Here is a 24,700-nt window from a genome sequence, read left to right as displayed (position 1 = left end):
TAAACGAAATAAAAACATCTTTCGTCCATTAAAACTCGTTCAAAAATCGACATCATTTCCATGAGCTCAAAGTCGAAAATTGTTTGTTCCATCGATCAACATCGGTCTTTTTTTCACGATACAAAGTTTCTGGTGCCCAATTTAACAAAGAAATTACCATATATTATGCAAAACAAAACATTGCAACTTTTAAAAATCGATGCAGTCATTCAAAATCATAATAATTTATAACAATATTAATTTTGTTTGATAAAAATCGAACATATGCAACGTTTGACTCTGGCCAAAATGTAAACACGATCCCAAAAAACCAATGACAGATTGCCATCGGATGAGCTGCGACCAGGCGACAATTGACCAATATTTATGCATATCGTCCATTGTTTATTTGGCTGTAATTGGTTATTCCAAAAGAAGTGACCACTCATTTGATTCGCATGGAATTGCCAACCATTCTTGCAGTCATGCATCACGTGATTACATTTAATTTGCATAAAGTATATTTCGGCGACAGCAGCGCTGTTTTTCATTTATTTGCATATATATATTTTATGGGCTGAAGCAACAGTATTTATCATAATAATAAACCAGCATGCGGGAATAAGGTGCACACGTGCATTCTATTTGATTTTAAATTGAATTTACCATGAATTTATTATTCAACGAATTCGATTTACATATGGTCTGAAGCCATCAATTTTATGCCATGACTGTAGGACCATTGGCGGTGACATTGGGATTTTCCATCAAAATCAATTGATATCAAATCAGCGTGAGTTTAAATTAAAATTCAAATGGAGTGCAAAAAAACATATTGCGAAAATAGAGACAACGGAAAATAGTTTGGGAAAATATGCTTTACGGTTTTTGCTTTGTATGTACGGCAAAAATTGGGTCATCCGCAAAAACTTTTATAGACAAGAATACAGCTATTTTCATTTATAAAACCCAGCAATGATTTATGTAAGAGAGTACTCAAAAGAACACTCTATATTCACACCAGAAATGCATTCACAAGATTAGCATTACAAATAAGCAATAAATGCTTGTATTTATAGAAGCTTATAAATTCGAGTACGACGTTGGTTTGCAATCGTATTTTAGAGTAATGCACTTCAATAAATTGCAAAATGTATCAAAGAATCATAAAATGTGTCAGTTTGACGGTGTTACTTTTCTTGAAATAATCAACAAGTTTGCACTTTAATTTCAATCTCATCGACCAAGTGCTCAACAAACATAATATTGGAGCAACAATTTTATGCCACAACGATTTAAAACATAATAATTTTTAGCTCTAGATTGCTTATTTGTCTGTGTATTGCCTGAAACCATGATTTTGAAGACTGGCTCAATATAGACAATGATAGCAAATTCTTTTGGTCCACAAGTGCAAGTAGTGAAGTGAGTTGATTTATTCAAACAGATTCGGGTATTTGGCCGTTTATTTATAATTTTCGTCAAGAAAATAAATAGCCTGAACGTGATAAGTTGAGCGTTGGTTTTGATGGATAAAAAGCGTGATGTGCTGGTTACCAACTTTTCTTTCTTAGGTAGAAAAAGTGTGCCGAAGTGAACGCACGTCCAATGACTACAGATGTTTTCCGTCCAATATTCTCAGCGCAGAGCCAAAGGTTCGTACCTATTGCGAGTATGTGCATGGTGTGATGTATGAAAAACAAAGTTGATGTGCGTGAAGATGGGAAACCTGGTGCCAGTGTGATTTACATCGTATATGTAGCTCGATTTTTGGTATTTGTAGTCAGGAACGAATGCGTGAGTGATAAAAAAGCGAAATAAAATTTTGATAGTGGTGTATTCCAAATATAGCAGTCTATGCAAGTATTTTTATGAATCGAAATATGATTTTATTATTGATGGGGTTCCACTTTTGATGTGTACATCTGCTGCAAGCGGTGTCACATCATATAAGTAACCATAAATAAAACTTATGAATTATGTATGGAATTCAAAAGGGCTAATTTGTTTCCAACTGAAATTTCCAGACATACAGCGCGGTAAAAATGAAAAAAAAAATGGAAATATTTGTGTCTTTCATCCTTCTCTTCCAAAACTGGACGCAGTCTCATGTATTTTTAATCACCCTTGGTTTTTTTTAAACTATGAGCCAATTAAAATTAGCATCTATTTTCACAGCAATCAATATTACGTTTGACGTTCGCTCCAAGCAATCCAAAAAGACACGTGATAATTGTAAAACACAAACATCTACCACGTAGACGCTATTATTGGCAAACTCATTTTAGTTTCATTCTATTTATTGCGTGGAAATTTCCCCAATACGAATGGAGCACCGTTTCTTCCCACTCAAATGCATTATTCAAATGAAACCAGCCATGTTTTATTTGCAAGATCGAAGGTAAGCCCACAACAAATGTTTCAAAAATAAACAAATATCAACTACGTAAACGGCTGGTATTCCAGTGTGAGCTCCATTCTAAATGACGCTTGCAATTTGTGGTAAGCGTTTTTTTTGTCTGCCCATATTTTATGAGCGAATCGGTTTTATTTGCATTACCTCTTTTTTTTACAGAAAGAAAATGTTTCGAAACCTGATTTCTGAACTTTTTGCCGCTACTCCAATGAACTACACGTGCTAGCATTACACGTGGTTGACATAATTCTATATTATACAAATTGTGTAGGGGCCTACAAATCTAAGCAACGATTATGGTGGCTCGTTGCGATTTTTGCAACGTTTGCAGGTTTTTGAACTTGCTATTATTGTACGACTCCGTTTGCGATTACGTTGTAATTTCAACTGGCCAAGTTTATTCAAATATCAGAATAGTTTGTCTATAAAAACGATTTGCACGCTTTCGGCTTACGGGCTTACTCATAAATGTACACATTCGTGAGAACAAATGCCGCAACATTTCGAATGTGTCGTATCCTCAAAAAGCAGTAATTGATTTTATTTGCAAACTCCGCAATTGTCAAAATCGTGCCGATTGAAATGTTGACAATTTAAATTTTCGTGAGGCCATTTCATGCATTTTATTTCAGTTGTCCGTCGGCTTTTATTGATTAAACACCCAAAACGTTCTGTTCCTTCGAACATTTGTACTTTACTTCTTGTTGTGCGCACATCCGTTTCCAAAAGTAGCAAAATCGATCGGAAAAGTGTTGGTTGGATCATAACGAATATTCAGAAAATTCGATCAAAATGAATGTCAGCGATACCATTTCTGAGGTCGCCACATTTACGGGAATCGATTACACTGTGTTTACAATCATATTGTCATTTTCGGTGTTGATTGGCATTTATTTCGCATTCTTCAGCGACAAACTGAAAACTAATGAAGATTACTTGGCTGGCGGTCACAATATGAAGTCGTTACCCATTGGCATCTCTTTAGTAGCAAGGTATCAATGAAACTCTTATTTAAATGTGAAATTCTCTGCATGAGTGTTGCACTGCAATGTTCCATTTTATTCAAATATTCCAGCCAAATATCAGCGTTTTCAATTATTTCCGTCCCAGCTGAAGTGTACAGCTTTGGCTGGCATTATATGCTAATTATCCCATCGACTGCTTTGGTTTCTGCCGCAACTAACTATTTGGTGCTGCCAGTTTACTATCGAAATTGCATTGACAATTGCTACGTTGTAAGTATTTTTTTTTCATTCCATTTTACTGTCTTGATGACGTCATAAACTGTGAACTTATTCTAATAAAAGGAACTAGTTCTGTGCGTATGTGAGCACGTATCCCGACGTGTCCCAGTATACAAAAAAAGTACTTTCATACAAATGATATTTTCTATTTTAGTATCTGGAAATGCGGTTCGGTAGAACGATTCGGCGTTTTGTCACGATTATATTTATAGTGTCGCAAATTTTCTACCTGCCCGTTGTCATGTACATTCCGTCACTATCGTTTGTTGAAGGTGAGTTCCTTAGAAAGAACTTTTGAATAAATTCAATTTTGATGTGCTATTTTTATCTTCGTAGTGACAAAGCATAACATCCATGTGGTGAACTCGATTGTTTCATGTGTTTGCATAGTTTATACCATGTTGGGTGGAATTCAAGCGGTGGTTTGGACAGATGTGAGTGATTCAGAGGAAGATCCACATAAAATTTTATTTCGAGTGGAAATTTCAACTTCAGAGAATTAATTGTTTTAAAAAATTGTAGGTGCTGCAAGCAGCCGTGATGCTTGGTTCGGTTTTAATTATCGCATTCTATGGAATTATGGATGTTGGTGGTGTAGAAGAAGTATGGAACCGTGCAGTCAACGGCAGTCGTGTTTATTCACCAGAGTATATGAAAGAAATCCAATCATTTGTGGCACAAGTTATGAATACAAATAATTTTCCAACAGTTTTACATTGGATTTGGTGACACGGACAACATTTTGGAATACCACGAGCAGCTTATTTTTCATTTGGATTTGCCATTCGGCATTTACACAAAGCAATGTGCAACGCCTCACCTCGTGCACAACACTAAGAACCGCTCAGAAATCAATGATCTATTTAGTTATCGGTGTGACTGTCATTATGCTATCAACGTGTGCAAATGGAATTATCATGTATGCCTACTACTACTTATGTGATCCCGTGAAAGCCGGAATTGTTTCAAAACCAGACAAACTCACCTCTCGTTTCGTCCAAGATGTAACCGGGCACATTCCCGGCATGTCAGGTACAACCATTTAAATCATTTCCCTTTTCAAATATTCTCACAATAATTTAATTCTATTTCAGGTGTTTTCATTTCATGTGTATTTTCCGCTTCATTGAGCACGGTCTCCGCATCGTTGCATTCATTATCCGGCATATTTTACAATGATTATATTCGTCCACGAAAATGGTTCGCCCATACCGACGGAAACGCGAATCTCACAATGCGAGTGATAATTATGATGATTGGACTGTTTTGTGCGTTAAGTGGTTTTATCATTGAACATTTTCAGTCGGTATTTCAAATGGTCGTGACAATTGTTGGCACCGGAACGGGTGCCATTGTGGGATCATTTTCACTCGGTATGCTGTATCCATGGGCAAACAAACAGGTGTATATTTTTTGTTTTGAATGCTTTTCGAGTCATTTATTTATAAAAGCCATTGTTTGCAATTTTTTTTGAAAGGGGATTTTATCTGGGATGCTCATAAGCATGGCTTCAATATGTTTCATAATCATCAACACCCACTATAACATTTCGAAAGGACAATTCCGCTACGATGTACTACCAACATCCATTGATGGATGCAACAACGAAACAATAGGACAATTTCAAGCGTAAGTTTTTGTTTTGTATACTTTGTTCAAAGCAATTTTCAGAATATAACTTGTTTGTTCCACTCATTTAATGGGAAAGAAGAATGGTTTTATTTTGTATTCTTCATGTTTCAATAGAAACATTCCGTGTATTCCTTTCCACAAGATATCATGTTTTGAGCCACTTTTTCTCATGAATTCAGAAATGAACTTTTCACTTTTTTCCCATTGTAGCCCACCAAAAACCTTCCCATCGGAACCAGATGAAGGTTTTGCATTACATAAAATAGCATTTCAATGGTATCCACTGATCGGAGTGATTCTTATGTGCGTTCCAGCCATCATAATTTCCCATTTGACTGGCGGGCAAGATCTAACCAAGTTAAATGTTCTGTTGCTTTCGCCATGCGCTCAAAAACTTGTGCCAAAAAAGTATCGGCATATTCAATTGAAAAGGGGAAATAAAGGGAGCACAGGGCATCAAAGCGAAAATGAAAAGAAAATGCTCAAGCCATCCCTTGAAACTAAATGGACTTTTATAGAGAATAGCGAAGTTAAATTAAACTAATATTTGAAAATGGTAAATTCATCGCGGGATATCAATTCACCGAGAAGCCGTTCATTAAGCTAGTATAGAATGGAGAAAAAGGAAGAAATTTTAAAGAAAAATAAAATCAAACTCTTCATTGACAACGTTGCACTATGTATCGAAAATTGGGGATGAATGACTGTGCGTTTGGAAAAGAGAGAAACAACAACGTGAGTTGAATAAATGCATGCCTTTAAACAATGTCGTCGTTCGAATAAAGTGTTTTCTTTTTTATATAAAAGTTTGCATTTTAACTTAGTTGTCCAAGTTTGTATGTAAAGTAGTTGTAACAATAATGATGGTGAGCGTAAAAGTAAACAGGCACGTTCCGTGAATAAAATTTGAGATATGGCCGTCATCATAGCGAGATACAATTTTAAGTTATCTATTTTGTAACCAGCAAACTAGCTACAGCCTTGTGCTCGTGCGTTTTTGGTGTACTTTGCCACTCTATTTATAGAGTCACATTTGTTATGGCAGTGCATGCGACATGAAACCACTACTATCAAGCATTCACAGAAGACTTTGTGCTCCATTCCATCGATAACCATCTCTCTGCAGCTCAAATTCTGCTTATTTAAAAATTCCAAGAAAAATGTTTGCTAATATTTAATGTACTTCTCGTCAAGACTGCATTAAACGGATGCTAAGTGCAAAAAACGAGAGATCTTACTTGAGCAAACGAATATTCACCTATGTGAATTGCTAGTGTGTAAGCTTCCTTGCAAGTGACTGACGCCGCTCGTTAGCTAGACAAAAGAAGATTTGGGGCTGCATTTTATTTCCTCGTTGAAAGTATAATTCACCTAAATGCACTGGGTAAGTGTTCATTCAGCAATGAAATATGCGTTCGTTTCAAAATATTTTCGAAATTTACATGGAAATGTGTGTGTGTGTGGGTCGACACACATCCGGCAAAATTGTTTTAGACAGCAATTTATGAACGAACGCCATAAATTAGATCGGATTAACGGAATGCCACAAAAAAAAAGAATCCAAAGAATGGCGCAAATTTCCCTCGTCTTCCAAACGGAACTAAATGTCTATGAGCAATAATTTTCAGTTGGAGGCTTTAAAAAGTGGCTGTGTTGCTTGAAATGTGCTGAGATGGTGGTTTTTTTTTCGCAAATGACTTAGAACAGATGTCAATGACTTACAGCTCTTTTTAGCAATATGAATTAATTAGTATTCCATTCAAATTGCTTGAACTTTTCCGTAAACATTTGTTTTGTTTTTGATCATTCTTGCCTTGAACCCACTTTAATGAGCCACAACAGCTTGCCAACATAGTCCGTACAACATTTCATCCATTTTGAACGCGCATATCACAATCAAGAGGGAAAAAAAGACAACGAAATCAACTTTGTTCTGTTTTTCGTCTTGTTCAACGCAAAGAACAACGAAAAAACAATTTCCCAATAAAATACCATTTATCTAAGGGAAGAAAAGTTGAGCACAGTAAGATTCAGTGCCGTACCAGAATATACACACACTGTGTGCTTCTTTCACGAACGAAGAAAAAAGGGATAAAGAGCAGCAAAAACGAGTAGCACGCGTTGCAAACCAATGGCCAAAGGATACAGAAGTGAATGGAATCAAATGATGAGGATGAAGCGTACGCAGTTAAGCGATAAAACGATATTTGCGCTCACATTTCCACAAAGACTGACGAGCTATGATAGGTTTGCATCACATAAAGCTTCATTCGATGGGATACCGCACGTTCGTCCCGTCATTTATGTGAACAAAGGAGAAATGTTGTTTTTGTCTCCCTTTTTGTCCACGACCTGTTGTAGTTGTAATCATTGTTGAGCATTGAGCAAATTTGCTTTTATCTCTATCGGTTTGGAGTATGCCGCGAGACAAAGCCCCATCGAAATGTGCGTGTATGTATGTGAACCATAGAAACCATTCGAAACGAGACCGAAGAAAAAAATATAAATGTTCCAAGACCGATTAAATTGAAGCCATTCGATTTGGGATTTTTTTTCTCGCTCGTCGTCTCCGTGTTGATGCTCAATTGCAGATGTACAGATCAAGAACCGTAATAAAGACAGCAATGTAATAAAAATGAAATGGAATGATCTAACCACATTACGATTGTGTGCCATTAGAGTTGTTGTACAATGATGAGAGTGCGTGTCGTTCGTTCGTCGATTGACAAAAATTTTCGACCGGAATAGGCACGCACAGATAAATAGCAACGAAATTATATTCCGAATTCAAATTTTGCAACGGCGATGGTGCGTGAATCTTGTCCCAATCGAAGAATCGTTCAAATAACCAAAATTATTTATTTTGTCTTGAATCTTTTGATGTTGTACCGGTCATGAAGCGCACCCTATTCGCACGCAATCATCTGTGACTCAAATAATTTCGACGATGTATTATTTCAAGGCCTCGGATAATAATTATATCAGTGAAATGCACGTTAGGGAAATTGAGATTTATTCATAAACCCAATTATTACGCGCGATTGATCACCAAAAACAGGCCACCTTCGGTTATCACGTTTCGACTCAATTCGTTTCAGATTGCGTCATATCGTTTTGCACACTGTCACCCCATCGTTGTTGTGCTTTCACCTCGCACAAAGCGAATAAAAAACAAAATGCGTTCACATTTGAAATGTCGACATTGCAACTCGACACGTTTATTATACAGAAAAAAATAAAAGAAACGAAATTTCTTCGTTGAATTTGCCAATTTACATGGCATTTTGACTGGAGTCTTGTTCGTATTTTTATGGGCGCTTTGATTTAACAACCGCACAACAGCCACCAAAGAAAAATCAAAACGGAAAGAAAATGTGCGTTGAAAAGGGGCAACAAATCCGCCATTCAAGCTAACAATATCAGTCGACTGTATTATTTATGTGGTTTATTCGTGCACTTAGCATCATTTTGTTGTCAAATCCTCGGGGAGAAAGGAGTGTGTAGCGCACTTATAATGCTTGAACGTCTTTGAGGAAAACCACTTCCTTTTGCCTAACGAATGCTTTACATTTTACGCAATTTTTGCCACAATTTTACAACAGCACATTACCACAGAAATACACACACATCAATTGAAAAATTACGATTGAGCTACTGACACACACTCGCTAAAGTGTGTGCCATTTACATATCAATGCCATTGATAACATTCAATGCAAAATACGGACATTTTTCACAATCAAAACCCTTAAAAACCACAAAAACCATTGAATTATTTATTTCACTTCCAAGAAAATGGGAAAATCCAACGAAGTTCAGGTAAGATCAGAAGGGCATAGAGATGCAGAGAGCGAAAGAGAAAAAGAAGAAGCTTTGGTCTGAATACATGGTCGTTGTTGTTAGTTGGGGTACCCCAACGTCTCAACGCTCAAGTCATCTTTTTACAATTTGTGTCCTCAGCACGGCTTCCAATCAAATATTCATGCAAATGCATGAAACTTTTCCCATGCACACACACAGCGCATCAGAAACTTTGCCATTCAAACCGAGTTGGGTGGTAGAAAACGTGTCATAAATGTGTTTACTAGAAGAAGAAAAAAAAAGAGGTAAAAGGAGATTTTAGAAACACGAGAAGATTGGAATAAATGATAGTAGCTCAGTGTTTAAAATGTTATGTGCATTATTGCTATGGCTTTGGCCCGTTGAGTGCAAACGATAATTTAATGCAAGTGCAGAAGTGTCAGCACATATTAAATTCGATTAAAATCCAACACCAATAAATGTCTTGCATGTACTGTGTGTGTGTGTGGGTGTGTTGTTGATTGAATTTAAATGATTTTGCGACAGTGGCATCAAGCAAGACAAGTGCAATCACCATAATTGAAGTGATTGGATAATTGGGGCGATGGCCAATTTTTTTTCTGTGGCTGCTTTGTTTCCAGTTCAACGAAGAAACGAAATGCAAATGAATTGCATAGCTTATTATAATCACGGCAACCTGCGGACCCAGATGGAAAAAACAGCCTCAGCACATTCGAAAACAGTAATTAACATTTAAATTATGAATCATAATCAAGAGAAGCGAACGAATAAGAAAAAGCTAAAATGCTATTTCGTTCAAGTTGTTTTTTTGCGTAAAGAAATGTAAAATGCATTGCGAATGAAAAGTTTTGCTGCGGACTTTTTATGCATTTTTCGCCTTCATTTCCATCATAAAGACAGTTTTCCTTTCTTCCTTCTTTGCGTTGCAACTTGAAAATTGGTGCTTTAATGGCATAAGTTAAAGCAAAAAATCTCCTACACACAATTGCAATATTGCCAACGACCAACATTCGTTGAATTCATTCGGCTGAAATTCTTTCGAAAATGCAATCCCGTTCATATGGGTACGCGTGTGGCAACTTGCTACTAGCAAGTACTGAACTATGCCAAAAAAGAAAACAAATGCTGCACTATAATTCAAATGAATTGTACAGCGAATATATATCAAAGAAAGACGTCGTAATCAAACCCGAAAACTGGATGAATTTCATTCGTCAGCTCTTTTGGAACAACGCATTTTACTGTGCTCGCGTATGGCAAGCCATGGATAACATTGGGCATACACAAATTGAAGCAAATTAACATTCCGACAACGGAAATTTCATTCATCAGATTCCTTGCAAACGATGATTGTGTAATTTGGGCTGGGTCGTTGAAAAAAGTGAACCAACATTCACGACTACATTCCCCTCATTTGCATTGTGTGTAATGCAATCACATTATCTGTAGTTATTTAGCGTTAAAACACGAAAATATGTCATGATTCAACAATAAAAGAACAAAATTAAACTTCAACCCGAGGGACAGATCACTCAAAAGTAATTGCATTAAAAAGAAGTTATTGCATTGGTAATTGCAAGAAAAATGTAGTAATTGCTGATCAACAATTACTTTCGCAATTACTTTTTTCTCGTGCAATTACTGTCAAATTTTGGAATTACTATTTTGAGTGATTTGCCCCTCGCTTTAACCAAATTCTAGACAATATTTTCGCGATGATATCATTGAAATGTTTTTGTTACGAACTTCGCTGGAATTTACAATGAGTCAGTCGTTGGTGTATAATCTTTTTTTCTAGTTTGACATACATGCATCTTTTAGTGGAAACGAATCGGTTTATTGTCAGAATAAGACTAATTATGAATTTTATTGATTGATAATTGTATAATTGTCAGCCTGACCGAACGCTTCGTGTATGCTTCCGCATACGCAGGCGTACGGTCTCTCTTTTGGCTAATTTTCAATCGCCGTGCGCACAGTTCTGCATGCGAGCTTCGCATGCAGGTGTGCGACGGTCGATTATTACATTGTTTTTGAATACATAGGCATTCTTACTACTACAATCTTTTTCATGAAGTTTAAATTAGCTTTGGTCTTAGATAGAAGGTTTTTGTTCCCATGATTCAACACATTTCATGGTGGAAAAAAGCGATTTTCCTAGATTCACTTCCGAAGCTTCGGATAAAATCATATGGATAAAATGCATTTCTCTTTCTGAATGCTACTCATGATGGCAACAGTAAATGAAAAACTTTTTCAATGAATAGCCATTACTACCTGACTATTTTCCAATAAGAACCATGCTCAACCAGCTGTTATTATAAGAGCTCAATATCAATAAATGTCAATAACCCATTTGGCTCGTGTCAAAAAAATTGATTCCAACTGAACGAATCGTACATTAGATGACATAGGCATTTAAGCATTAAAAATAACATGGAAGCCCATGTTTTTCGGATGTCATATTAAGTTTTATTGTTGAACCCATGTTTGGACGTGATTGCATGGGTGTGTTATCAATTACAAAGATAAATATGTTTTTGGTCGTTGGAAATCGATGCCATTCGTCCGTCCACTGTGTGTAAATAGCACAGTCAGAAAATAGGCCACCTTATATCCATTTCAATAAATTATTTCACAAAGCGCAGCGTAGTGAAACGGAATTTTTGCCACATTTTCACATACACACAGATTTCCGGATAAATTTATGTCCATGAAAATCCAATATTTTAAGCGAGTGAATAAAACAAAAGACACATTGTGAGCACGTGATTTGCGAAGGCGCCGAAAACAAAATGGCCCAATAAAATTAACTTTCGATCACCAAAGCCTATCACACTGTAATGGCATTTGATATGCTACTGACACATCGTATGGACATGCTAGCTTGCCTGCCGCCTGTTCATGGTTGATTTTCAGCGCCATCCAAGTAAATGTCTAAGCTGGCATTGTCTATTCGCATCGGCTTCATCGTTTTCATTTGTATTTGACTTCATGTTATAAATTACCATCGCTCGCTTTTCACCCCAAACCGACAACGAGATATTACTTTTGCCCATAAAATTAATATAAATGCGTTGCTCAATGCTAGCGAGTGTATAAGCGAGATTAAGAGAGAGAGAGAGCGAATATTTCACGTGAATGTTTCAGACTGTAAAAACCGACATTTATTTTCATGCGATTCGAACTGTATATTCTTGAATCGATTTAACGACCACAAATCAGGCGCTGAGCATTTTCATGCGGCCGATGAAATTCTCGTTTCCTCCGTTCATTTCACTCAAGGGATATATCGGTAACAATTTTTTGCCCCCAAATTCTTATGCAATCGAAATTCACTGAATTAGAAAGAGATTCGGATGTTGTTCATGGATATTCCACAAATCAGCTCGATACAAATTCAATGCGCTACATTTTGGTTAATCAAACATTTTTGCGCTTCTTCCTTCATCGACATAAGTAAGATGAATAGTTCGTTAATTAAGGCAGAAATTATGGTGAGTTTCCTATTGTCGAAAGAATTTTCGGCGGAAAGAAATCCACTAACTAGCCTAACCCAAGAAATAAATCTGTGTAATGAAATCCAAACGCTGGCAATAATACTCAGTATTTTCAGGTCAAACCGGCATTTCCTTATTTGGCGAGCACATCTCCCATACAAATACGTTTTGCTGCTCATCGACTGTCATGATGGAAATGAATATACTTTCATATCGATCGTGTGCGTTGTAATTAGTGGGTATACCATCTGCGTTCGATTTCGAATATTGAGGCAGAACAAATACTATGTTGGATGTGCCGTATTGCATTTTTGCATCGCATGTGACTGTGTACACTCTATGCAATGCATACTGTGCATACGGTTAAACATAATTACTCCTGTGATTTTACGGTCTACATCAAATTCCAACTATGGTATGTTAAGGACACAAGCACGCTGAAGCTCTAGTAATTTTAACGGAGAACCACAACGCTATGCTAGATTTGATTCTCTTCAATCGAATACATTTCAATGGCTTTGGTTTTCAAAAATTCAATTGAACATTATTGCGCACATAAATGCAGTGTATTCTAAAACGGTTACCTGTTTGAAAATCTCTTTGTGCATCGAGTAGCGGTCAACCACAACAGTTATGAAATATTTTAAACAATAAACATAACAAATACGCATGCAAAATGTAAGCTATTTGGCTATTTTCCATGTGGTTCAAGCGAAAATCCTTTGTTGATTGTTCAATATATTACAACAGTCACGAGTAACTAATAAAGAGTAAATTTTATCGGTAGCCATGAGGGATACACCCATTGCAAGGTGGGAATACATTCCCCGGATAGGGCACTCTCAAATGAGTTGAACCGATTTCATAGCGGATACACGTATGCGACTGAAATTGATTCTGAAATAGTTGATTGAAAACTTTTTAATTGATTTTTTCTTCTCGTTCAATCATAATCGGTGAAACCGTGTGCCCTTATCATTTAACTATAAATCGATTTTCGTCCCGAATGTCAAGCCATATGTCAACAGTGCCAGAAAATGAGCTTGGAAAATGCTCATTTGAAAAACTGATTTGATTTATCGAACAACTTTTCCAAACACTGAATGTGTTTGATAATGGAGTGTTCGAGTGAAGTGAAAATCGATTTAAGTAACCATAATTAAATTCTTCAACAACAAATTAAACAGTTGAAAAATAATAGAAGCGGTGAATTATAGTTCAAATATAATTATTTGTTCACAAATAACTCATCTCGCATGTAAGATTCCAAGTTGTTACAAATTGTGTTTATGCATGAACGCGTTTGTTATTAAAGCAAACTTTTCCCATAGTTGACCTGAACATTTTATTACAGTTGTTTGGTATAACAATCGACTTTGTGACGAATGGATACAATCAAAACATTCATGTGTCCATGAATAATTTAAAATGTGAATAAAACTAACGAAATTGTCAGTTCGAAGCTGTTTCTTTCTGCAAACGAAACTTCGATTCAGATTTTCTATGGTGGTGGGAAACGGAGAATGTATGGCTATCTCCATTTGAAGTCATTTAAAATGTTCCGTTGCCGTACTGACGTAAAAATGAGCTGATTAATAGGAGTTTGACGTGCGCTTATTTACCATTTCAAGTGATAACTTACATCCGACGGTTGCAAAACTCCGCAAATGACACAGTATATTTTATGACTCATTTTTTATACGAACAGTGAACACTTCGCTTCGCATAAGAGTCAGCATCAACACGTGATAAGGGAAAAAAATAACCAGAACATACCGTTTTGCCGGAGACAATGTTGCTATTCTCCACTTTTCACGCGATACCTTTCCCTTCGGTGCGTTTTTGTCGGGAAGTTTTTTTTTCTTCGTTGAGTCTTTTTATTTCGACAATTTTTTTTGTTCGTTGTTCGTCGTGTTGTGATTAGAGCGATTTCCGCTAAGCCGCAGATACACAACCGTCTTCAAGTATGATGTCTGCAAGTGATACAAAAAGGAGAAGAAGAAAAAAAATGTATGAAAGAATTACAAAACGTGTCATGAAATACATAAATATTTACAAACAAGTGTGCCCTTGAGCTTTAAAATCGCATAAACATTGTTCCCCCCACCCGTTGTTTACTTCACATTGTGAACGCAAGCCAAACATAATCGAATAAAAAGAATTCGATTAGATTTTCGTGAAGTGGAAAAGACATTTCAATAAAATGTCACTCGCTGAGAGTGTCACCTTGCGACAACGAAGAGGAATTTAATTTTTTTCTTGACACCTTCCAGAAAAAGCCAACAAAAACTTTTGCACCTTGACTGCTCAGATTTTAGGGCTGCTAGTAACATTTAGATTTCACTTGACCTTGACTGACAAATTCAAAATTCATATCCAATTAGCGAGTTTCAGTTTCCTTTACGACTTTTATGCGTGTGCATAAATGTCCGATTTGGAACATTTCTATTTGTTTTTCCTGTCAAATGAAGCTGACATCCACTTTCGGCAGACCAACAGCTTTCGGAAAAATTATCCTCCAGCGCGTTTTAAGGCCATAAAATAATTCGAAATCATAACATGATTTAGATGACATTCCTACGAGAAATGACTTTTTTGAACATTTTTATTTTCATGAGAGCGTGCACAACTCAGTCTTTTCCCATGAGTTGAAAAGCGGAACTCATGCTCATGAAAGGTAATCCAAAATTGCAAAACCAAACGATGAAGTCGCCAACGTTTAACGTGACAGCTCTTTCCACAGCAAAATGCAACGAATAAATTCAATTTGGTTCACGACATGGAACCTGGAGAAAGATACGAAAACATGGTTTAAATGATTAGAAAACCAGAAGGGAAAATGCTGCCTCTGTTGGAATAATATGAAAAATCTTAACCGAAACTATGTATTTTTCCGCTTCCAGCTTGGTGGCACATGAAATTTGAGAAGAAAAATTAATTTGAGGAAAACACAAGAGAAAAGAAATAATTAATTTTGTTTTCCTTTGAAGATTTCTGAATCACAACACGGTTATATAAGAATATCTGCGAGGTGTGGTTGTTTCTTCGCAACAATTGGATATTCGCTTAAAAATGGAAAAAATCTGCTGCAACATTCGCGCAGTGAAAATCCATTCGCAAGAAGTCGATAATTAAAAAAGCATGTTGGCATCCTCCATTTCAGACAAAAAAAGTCAAATTGATTTCTCTAGCCTTTGTTTATCCACGTGTTGTATACGCTTACGTGAATATTATTTTCCATTGTTTACGAAATGATACAGCGCATCTGCAATTTCTGCACAATCTCTGAACGGTTTCCCAACTGAGTGAGTACATTCTCAATTTGGAATTGGACTCTCCCCCTCTCTCTCTCTCTCTCTCTCTCTCTCTCTCTCTCTCTCTCTTTCTTTCTCTTGCTGTGTGTTTACGGCACAATTTTCACTAATTCGTTGTCATTTCACAGCATTGCAGCACATATTGCTGGCAATCTGCAGTGTGTATTTCCATTTTAAATTAAATTCGTTTCCTGAATACACTCATTTCGCCCGAACAAAGAGCTGTGACAATAACCGGAGAGCATAATACGCCCACGCTGTCGCAATGTGTTTTCAACAAGATGCGAAAGCGCATTTTCAATCACCATCACATTTTGCACAACATTCAACGTGTGTGTTCGTGCTGACGGGAAATTCCAATTTCAAAACGAAAGAGAGAAAGAGGCATACACAGGCACACACACAATAGCCGAATAACAAATACAAATGTGTTTACAAAACAAATCAACGCAGTAGCAAAACTCGATTTGTTTAGTTTGTTCATGTTGAATTTTTAATCTAATCAAATTGAAATTATTCGTGAATGCTTTCAAGTTCGGGCCCATTGAAATTGGCGTGTCATTCAAAGTTCTCGCTGTTTGGAGTAGTTGAAAAAATGGTGAACTTTTGTGTTGTAATCAACCGGAACAAATCCAGTCAAAGTTACATGACAATGTTGAAAGACTAATATGGACGAGAATTATGAAAAAAAACGGTGCCTCTACACCAGCCAAAACCTGCCACGCAAAGCGAAATAACATTACATTCCCAAGAGTGTTTGTGACTGACATGTGACTTTTTCATTACTAATTTAGTAATACTAAATGCACTCTCATCGATAGGAGAGAACCAAACTAGTGCACTAAACACAGTGTATCAGATCGTAAACAAATCACGCGTTTTCATTAAATTAGCAAAGTTTTGCGAAAAAGTTTTAGTGAAACGCGATTTGTGTGCCGTGCATAACATTTTGATGTTCCCGTCAAAATTACTTCCTTTTATGGCTGATGTAATTACAAGCGAAAACAAAAACACCGATGATTTCGCGCTCATCAGAGAAAAAAATATATGAAAACATACTCTCACATTTCACACAAAGTGAAGAGCGAGTTGTTTTTTCTGTGTTTTTGGCTTTTGAGGTGAGCATATATATTTGGCCTTAGAATGAAAAGAAAAAACCGACACCCGTATTCAGCGAGAGATGGAAAGTCGTAAATGAAATTCAAAGTACAACTGAGTTGCTTGTTGTTACTTAAGTTCATTTGTTTATCATTAGAAGTACACGGTAAAATGCGACAAACCCTGTCGAAACAGCTTAAAAACATAATCCTTTATCTCGTGCATTGAATTCATGATGGTTGTTTACGGGTCTAGCACCCGAAACATTATTCATGGCTTCAGGTTGTTCCATTTCACTCCCTCTCCTCTCTCGCTGAAACGAAGATATCTGACGAGCAGCAGCGAAAAAAAATTATCTCACAACAAATCTGAAGGAAGTGCGAAACAATGTACGAGCGGTAGAAAAAATCGGTATTTTCTATTTTGTCGGTGCCGCCATTTAGCATGGCAATGCCACATAGAAATGAGCAACATCAAGAACAGCTCTATCGGGTTTCGACTAGAAAAAAAAGAAACGTCGTCCCTTTAAATACATCATCATTGTGAATGAATGGCTGGAGGAAACGGAGAAAAAAGCGCATGCAATACGAATGTCTCACTTTATTTCATTTCCGTGTTATCTATGCTGTTGACTTGGATACTCTTGCGTTCTATTTTTTCGATTTTTTTTCTTGCCACGCTATCATCAGCGTTTTCACAGAGCGAACGACAAAAAGCGAGTGAGAGAAGGTTGACGTAAACGAACCATTCATGGGAGCGTATTTGTTGTTCATCGAAATCGATAGGAGTACTCGAAATTGCTGCAAGCGACTTTCTATCACAAAGTGGAAATAAATTGTTGTTACTGCTGTCAAACGACGCATCGGAAATGGCATATCGAACTTGTATCCTATTCCAATCTATCCATTCGCATCGAAAATGGCTGCACTACACAATTCCCATTTTTTCCCCTTCTCTTGATTCCGTCGCGTTGTTTGGCTTTAATTTGTAATTGAACTGAAAATATGAACATACAATATATAAACTTGGTTCAATTGTATCTCTTTTTTTGCCTGTCGTTTTTTCCCGTCGTTGCTGTTGTTGTTGATCCCAACGAAATGAAACATTCAGTTTGCATTTATACCGAAAAAAGAGACGAAATTGCATGTGCATGTTGATCTGGTGGGAAGGAAAACATCAACGAGGAGCGATGCTTTGAAATCCATTTCACAATATGTTAAGCTTGCGAAAGAGATACACATTTATTCGAAAATTAAATGAAAAACAGATGTGAATAGATGCGAGTCGTGAGAAAAGTCGAATGGTGAACGACGGAAAAGTCTTCAATTTTGCATTTTTCAAACCCAAACTTAGCACCAAAACCATTCCGAAACGACGCCATTCGCTCTGGAAACGTATTGTGACGAATCGAATGACAGACATTTTACCAAGGCGACAAAATGTACTTCATACGTGAATGGTAGACGTTCACAAAGTTGTCCCTCCTCTATCTCTCCATTTCATTTTGAAGTCTATTTTTGTATATCTTGTTTATTCCGCAGCAAATATTGTGTGTTTTCTTTCTATTTCCAGGAAAATCCACATGACACAACTTCGACTCTTTCAAAACAAACAACAAATAAAGCAAAAAACGTCGAATAACAAGTTTTCCCCGCACTTTGCTTACATTTTTTCGTTTAATTCGCGATATATTATTAATCCCACAAGACTACGATGGCTCCCAAGCACGAAACTACCATCCAAAACTGTTTCTCATCGGGAGCTATTGTATAAACAGAAAAAAATGTGATAGAGAAAACAGAGTTGAACACAATATTGAATTTTTCTCCGTTTCGTTGGCTTATCAACATGCATAAAATTGCTTATTTGAGCTCGCTTCCATATTGTCATTCTGTATTTTGTACAGTAATGTTGCGTTCCTTTTCTGTTGACAATAGTTTGCCGGGTAATTCAATACAAAATTGCATTCAATGCGCTTAAACGATTCATTTCGCTTTAAACAATCATTTGATCTGCTTCTGCAATTTCATAACATTTGACATAAGAATACGAGTATGTTGAACACGTTCGATTCAAACCATTAATCTCAACAGATTATCGAAGTTTTATTTAAATCAAAAAAGATTGTGTTTACGCACATAAGTGGATAAACGTCTGCATATTTAAGGCACACGAGTCGAATAACATTCTGCCACATAGTCAAATGGATATATGCATAATCATAAGTTATGGTTACACATGATATGGTTCAATGGTTCATTTATATCATGTAAATGTAATTGTAAATTTTTCAGTGACGCAACCAATGCGGGAGGCCTAAATTATCATTTGTTAAACCCTTAAAAACAACATACTTTACATAACACGTGCTCCGATGGTTGACCTTGATTTTGTGGCCTTTTTATTATCCGTAAGCTTTGCTTCCACACGATTTATGGGCTGCATTCCATATCCTTCTATGCCATTCATCACAAAGTTAAACGAAACATTCCTCCTTTTTTGAATGGCCTACACAAACAGGTGCGCTCTCATTCGTAAATAATTTCATTAAAAGTTGTCGCATCCGTTCGAATGAAAATGATGTCGTGGCAAATAGGTTATGCTTCTGATTCCCAGAGGAATTTCATGAAACTAAGGCAAATTTTGAAAGGTAATTCGACCAATTCCAAAGTCATATCACCTTTTGATCTTCAAAGCATGACGAAAAAAGGAATCTGCAATATTTCGTGCACTGAAAGAAAAGTGACTCTTATGGAATAAAAATGAGAGGAACGATATGACGGTCGCAACTAATATAACTTTGATTCCCGTGTCAATATTTGCTTCGGTAAAATTCGTTAGTCAATATAATTGGTTCGGAGACATACCAATGTATTCGTAAATTTTTTTAGTTTCAATGTACTAATCAAGTTGCAATATCGATTTCATCGGAAAATTTGACGCCCCATGGAGCTCACTCTTTTCCAGAAGCAAGGAACTTACTTCGACTTGAAGCGAATGTGTGTGTGTTCTATTTTCATTGAATTAAATGTGTATGTGTTCGATTCCAGCGTTTGCTTTGCCGTTTTACTTCATTTCCAACTGTGTGAACATTAAATAACATTAGGGACGGTGAAGTCGAGAATAGATTCGGCTTGTTTCAATTTACCACACATGCCTAATTGAAATGTTGAAACATCGATGTTCTTCCATTTTGATATTTTGCCAACTGTGAGCCGTTGAGCTAATATTGAATTGGCAACATTCGAATTGAATGCGATGACTTTGGAATTCTATTGCCTTCAATATTCATTCTGAATGGCTGTGCATGTGGGTTCGTCATCAAACAAGATTTTATTTTCGATTTTTTACTCTTCGCCAAGTAAACGTCCCTTTTTGCCATTCAAATTTATGTTTTCCGTCAGTCGCGGTTTTTTTTTTGTTGTTCGTGCGCGTGATATCTCGTTTCTGTCGGCGATGTACCCTCTAAACTCGTTTCTGTGAAACTCGGTTCTGTGTTTCGGTGAATGCGATTGCATTTTAAATTCGGTTACGGTTGGGTTATGTTCGATTTGCTTTGTTTGTTAGTTTTTTCTTTCTATTTCAACGATGGTGTTTTTTCGGTAGTTTGCATCGTGCATGAAACACAACATACAGTCAAACATTCGGTATGATAAAACAATTCACTGTTTTTGTGTGTGTTTATGGCAAATGCAAACTATTTGTTATGCTTTTTTGTTTACACATGAAACCAAGGTTCTTTTCCCTGGAATTGCCAATAAAAACGATTTTAAATGCCACCGGAAAAACCACTTTAGCCGACAAAAAGTGCTTTCGCCCAGATGAATCCACCAAACAGTTATAGAACAAACAGCATGCATCAACGATCCGACAAAAAAGGATTCTCTTCACCAACCATAGCCGCAGATACTATGCTTTTATAACAGAATATTCCCCGTTGAAGTGTCAATTTTTTGGCGAAGCGTCGATTCGAATTTGAATAGTCTTATGTCAATTATGATAATCAAAATCCGTACAAAAATCCCAAAAACTGCTCAACACTTCTTCTTCGATTCCTTATTGATTTATTTGATATGTTCCTCCTAATATCGGGTATTTCAAAGATGTCACGTATCGAAAGTCTTCGCAACTATCATCAACTCTTTTGTACAATTTAATGGAGATAAAGTTTTGGTGACACTCTTTTTTTCTGTTCTGTCCAGCTCATACTTGTGTTTCATTTTATGTTTATTCCGCTCTCTTTCTGCGCCAGTGGCATTGCCCTTCCTTTATGCTTCAATGCGTCGATTTGGTAGAAGTATCGTCAAAAGTTACAACAAAATCGAAATGACGTTGTGAAATATTTTCAAACTCTACCGCATCATCAAAGTAACGAGAGAAAGAGAGAGAGAGAGAGAGAGAGAGAGAGAGAAAAATGGTGCCCAATTTTTTATGATATTACAAATACAAAGTTTTGATGGTGAAAATTATTGGCTTTTATTATTTATGTTTCGATGAGGGAAGGGAAAAAAAACGTGCAACCAAAAACCGTGGATCGAGATACGAGCAAATAAGAATTGGGTCAAAACGAATTGGGCAAAAACTTCTAACCGCTATGTGAAAAGGTGTGAAACTGGAACAATGTGAACCAAATATGTGCTAACAAATGAATAGGATTTTCACATCCGATCAACGTTATGGCTTGGTCAGAAACGAGAGAGCGAAAAAAAAGATGCGGTGACGTTGTCAATATTGAAATATGATGAAAAATGGGTAGATTGTGCAACAGCAGAAAAAAAGCGACAACGATTCCATTTGAACCAAAATCCCAATTTAAATTGAGTTTATGTTTGGACATTGAATTCTTGCAAATGGTTTGGTCATTTTAATGTGTAAATTTTTAGTTAATTTCGGCGGTTTCAATACAAATGACGGCTTCCAATAATTAATATTAAATGGCAATGAATGGGGCAGCACACCACAATGGCCACCTCGTAATGTGATGAGATAAAATCATCAACATAAAAACCGCATCGTAAATTTTCCATCGCCGGCCATATTCTATTAAAAATGTGGGGATGGGCGAAAACTAAAATGTAAACTACATCAAATAACAAATATTTCTCCATTGTTGACATAATTTACGCACAGAATTTATTAGTCCAATGCTTGTGTTTTATTTTAATTCGTTCAGTCCACCGGAATTATTTTAGTTTTTGGCCACAATAAACAACAAATTTTATCGTATCTTTTATGCAATGCACAGTTTTTTTTTTGTATTCCACTCTGTCCATTGTTTCACCATCATCACGGTATTTATCTTCTTTATTTTCATGCTTTCGTTTATTTTATTTTTATTTTCCATTTCGAAAATTGCTCCTATTTTTCCGTTGTTCAGGTTTGTTTGGTTATTTCACTTCAAATATTTGCCCAGAAAAAATATCAAAATCCGAGTTTAACGAAGGATTTTTCGGTCCAAATGACGTGTTGGATTTAATGAAATAAAACGTTGTAGTTTATTTGAAACGGTTATTGCCGCAAGTTGAAAGCAATTTTTTCTCTTCTCGTCGAAACCATCGAATTGGCGCGTTTTTTGTTGGTAGCGAGAAAAAAAACTGCATCAGCAGTGAATTTACATTTTCATATGGAAAAGTAATAAAAAAGGGGAGAAAGAGAGAGAGAGAGAGCGCAACAACTAAATTGAATACAAGGACGTGCTGCACACGTCGTCTCGTTTCAATGTCTCCTATTGCAGACACGAAAAATATACATACACAACATAACTGTCCACAGCATTTACTCGGTAATCCTTATTTATTGTAATGATATGCAAATACCCGAAATGAAATAGATTTCGAAAATCAAATTTTGCTTTATCACCTCTGCAAAAAATACATACAACCGAACACATTCACGGAGCATCGTTGCTTTACGTGCATCAAATTACAACCATAAAACCGTTCACTAGATAAACGCTGCTAGTCGCCGAAGGAAAACACAGTTGTTTGGCGATAATCATGAAGCATTAAAATGTGCACAGAAAAAATGGCAAACTAAAGGTAAATAGGTTTTGAAACCCGTATACAGCACACACGAAAAAAACCGTGCATCTCGCAATTATGGTCCTTTTGGCGGAATTACAATTTAATTGGTTAAATGCAGATAAAATGAAAAAACAAGAACAGTTAATCCGACATCATTTTTAGTCACATAAAATAATGAGGCTGTATCAGAACTTCGGATGCAGAGATCTGTGCCAAATGCAATTATGGTACTTTGGTCTCATGTTCGTGTGTTACCGTTGTTTTTCTCGTTGCAATTGAATATTTTAATTTGTTGCAAACTGTTCACGTAACGGTACCTTCTCTCGCAAAGGAAGTCATTTGCTGTATTTTAATATTTTCGCTCGCTTCCTCGAGTCTCGTGCACAAATGAATTCGAAAAAAAATCACAATCTCACTGCAAAACCACGTTCCGTTCTTTGCTATTATGCAGTTTGTAATGAACACGAAAACAGGTTGAAATTGAATATGAAAAATATTTTGTTCGGGATAAAGGCGAAATGAATTACAATTTTCAGTGGAAATTGCAGTTTGCAGAAAACTCTCTCTTCTTTTTCTTTCTCCTTTTACGAAATATTTTGCACATCTTTTGAACTCCGATGCTGTTAATGTGCAATAAACGGGAAGAAACGAATTATTTTCCCATTGCAATTTATTTCCCTTAAACGACACAACACACAAACGCCAAGCGAAGTGCACCCGGAATGCATGACTCCGACGGAAATTGTAACAATTTCAAGAAAAATTGTGCTTTTTGCTACTCACGATGTCGTTTATTACTTCCGGAACAATCGATAAAGCTCACATAAAGCTCTTGCCAAATGGACGATTGATGAAATTTTCGGTGCAACACCATTCTATCTACGGCTAATCAAGGAAGCATTACGCTTATTTAATGACCTTTCGCAGAAATCAGATAAAACGACTACAAATGGGAACATAAAATTTGGTAGCTATAGTTCATGAGATAAATTGTACGAAGATCGATGATCTAGATCATAGGGATATATTCACCACGGCCACATATGCGAGTGAAAGAAATCGGTTGACTTTTGTATTTTTGCAAGTGCCATTCAAAGACTCATCTATTGAAAGATTCATATCGATTCCGTGTACATCCGTTTACATTAAGGATAACTTTCCGTTCATTCTATGCAATTTTAATTTCCGTCCGGTCAATTTTTATAGTACAAAATCGATTCGTCTTAAATTCAAAGGTATTATCTTCATTCATTTTGTCAGTGTCACCCATAGATTCTGACACCAAAAATTTCAGATAGGGTCAAACCAAAAATTCATGATGGGGTCAAAAAAATCAATTGTATCTAGTGTAAAATTAGTTCCGGAAAAAAAGTGAGGAGGGAAAAAAGAAAAAAAAGGTCCTCACTTTTGAAAATCGATTCTATCTAGTGTAAACAACAGTTTCGGAACAAAAGTGAGGAGCAAAGAAAAGGTCCTCACTTTTGGAAACAAAGTCGGAAAATGTCAATGGGTCAAAAAAAAATTCGTTGGGGTTCAAATTTCTCCAGCAGGGGTCAGGATCAATGAGATCAGACTATGTCAGAATCTATGGTGTCACCATGACTGAACATGTTCGAGCTTTCAACGATGCATCATTTAGTATCACGAGGCAAGAAAGAAAAAACAGGAAAGC

At 36.4% G+C, this 24,700-nt stretch overlaps 2 protein-coding genes across 2 annotated transcripts in view; one reads left to right on the top strand and one right to left on the bottom strand.

Moving 5' to 3' along the window:
* The window catches only part of LOC129566190 (uncharacterized), a 47,519-nt gene extending 32,981 nt beyond the window's left edge, over nucleotides 1-14,538 (bottom strand). Inside the window, exon 1 of the mRNA XM_055441903.1 lies at nucleotides 14,370-14,538. The gene's annotated coding sequence lies outside the window, so the exon portion shown is untranslated. The remainder of the gene's footprint in view (nucleotides 1-14,369) is intronic.
* Nucleotides 2,850-6,077, top strand: LOC129566180 (sodium-coupled monocarboxylate transporter 2-like). Its single transcript, XM_055441892.1, has 9 exons — nucleotides 2,850-3,387; nucleotides 3,471-3,630; nucleotides 3,794-3,911; nucleotides 3,976-4,073; nucleotides 4,162-4,286; nucleotides 4,349-4,671; nucleotides 4,734-5,041; nucleotides 5,117-5,268; nucleotides 5,482-6,077. The coding sequence occupies exons 1-9, from the start codon at nucleotides 3,188-3,190 to the stop codon at nucleotides 5,813-5,815; spliced, it is 1,818 nt and encodes a 605-aa protein (XP_055297867.1). The 5' UTR covers nucleotides 2,850-3,187; the 3' UTR covers nucleotides 5,816-6,077.
* Nucleotides 14,539-24,700: the final 10,162 nt, after the last annotated feature.

This window comes from Sitodiplosis mosellana, unplaced genomic scaffold (genome assembly GCF_009176505.1).
Source record: "Sitodiplosis mosellana isolate CC-2019 unplaced genomic scaffold, AAFC_SMos_1.0 Smas_scaffold_1, whole genome shotgun sequence".
Lineage (NCBI taxonomy): Eukaryota > Metazoa > Arthropoda > Insecta > Diptera > Cecidomyiidae > Sitodiplosis > Sitodiplosis mosellana.
This window is presented reverse-complemented; position numbering and strand designations above follow the sequence as displayed.

Coding starts and splice junctions, on each gene's coding strand:
- LOC129566180 (XM_055441892.1), top strand. CDS start 3,188: ATGAATGTCAGCGATACCATTTCTGAGGTCGCCACATTTACGGGAATC. Junction 4,672..4,733: donor GCACATTCCCGGCATGTCAG/GTACAACCATTT, acceptor ATTCTATTTCAG/GTGTTTTCATTTCATGTGTA. Junction 5,042..5,116: donor ATCCATGGGCAAACAAACAG/GTGTATATTTTT, acceptor TTTTTTTGAAAG/GGGATTTTATCTGGGATGCT.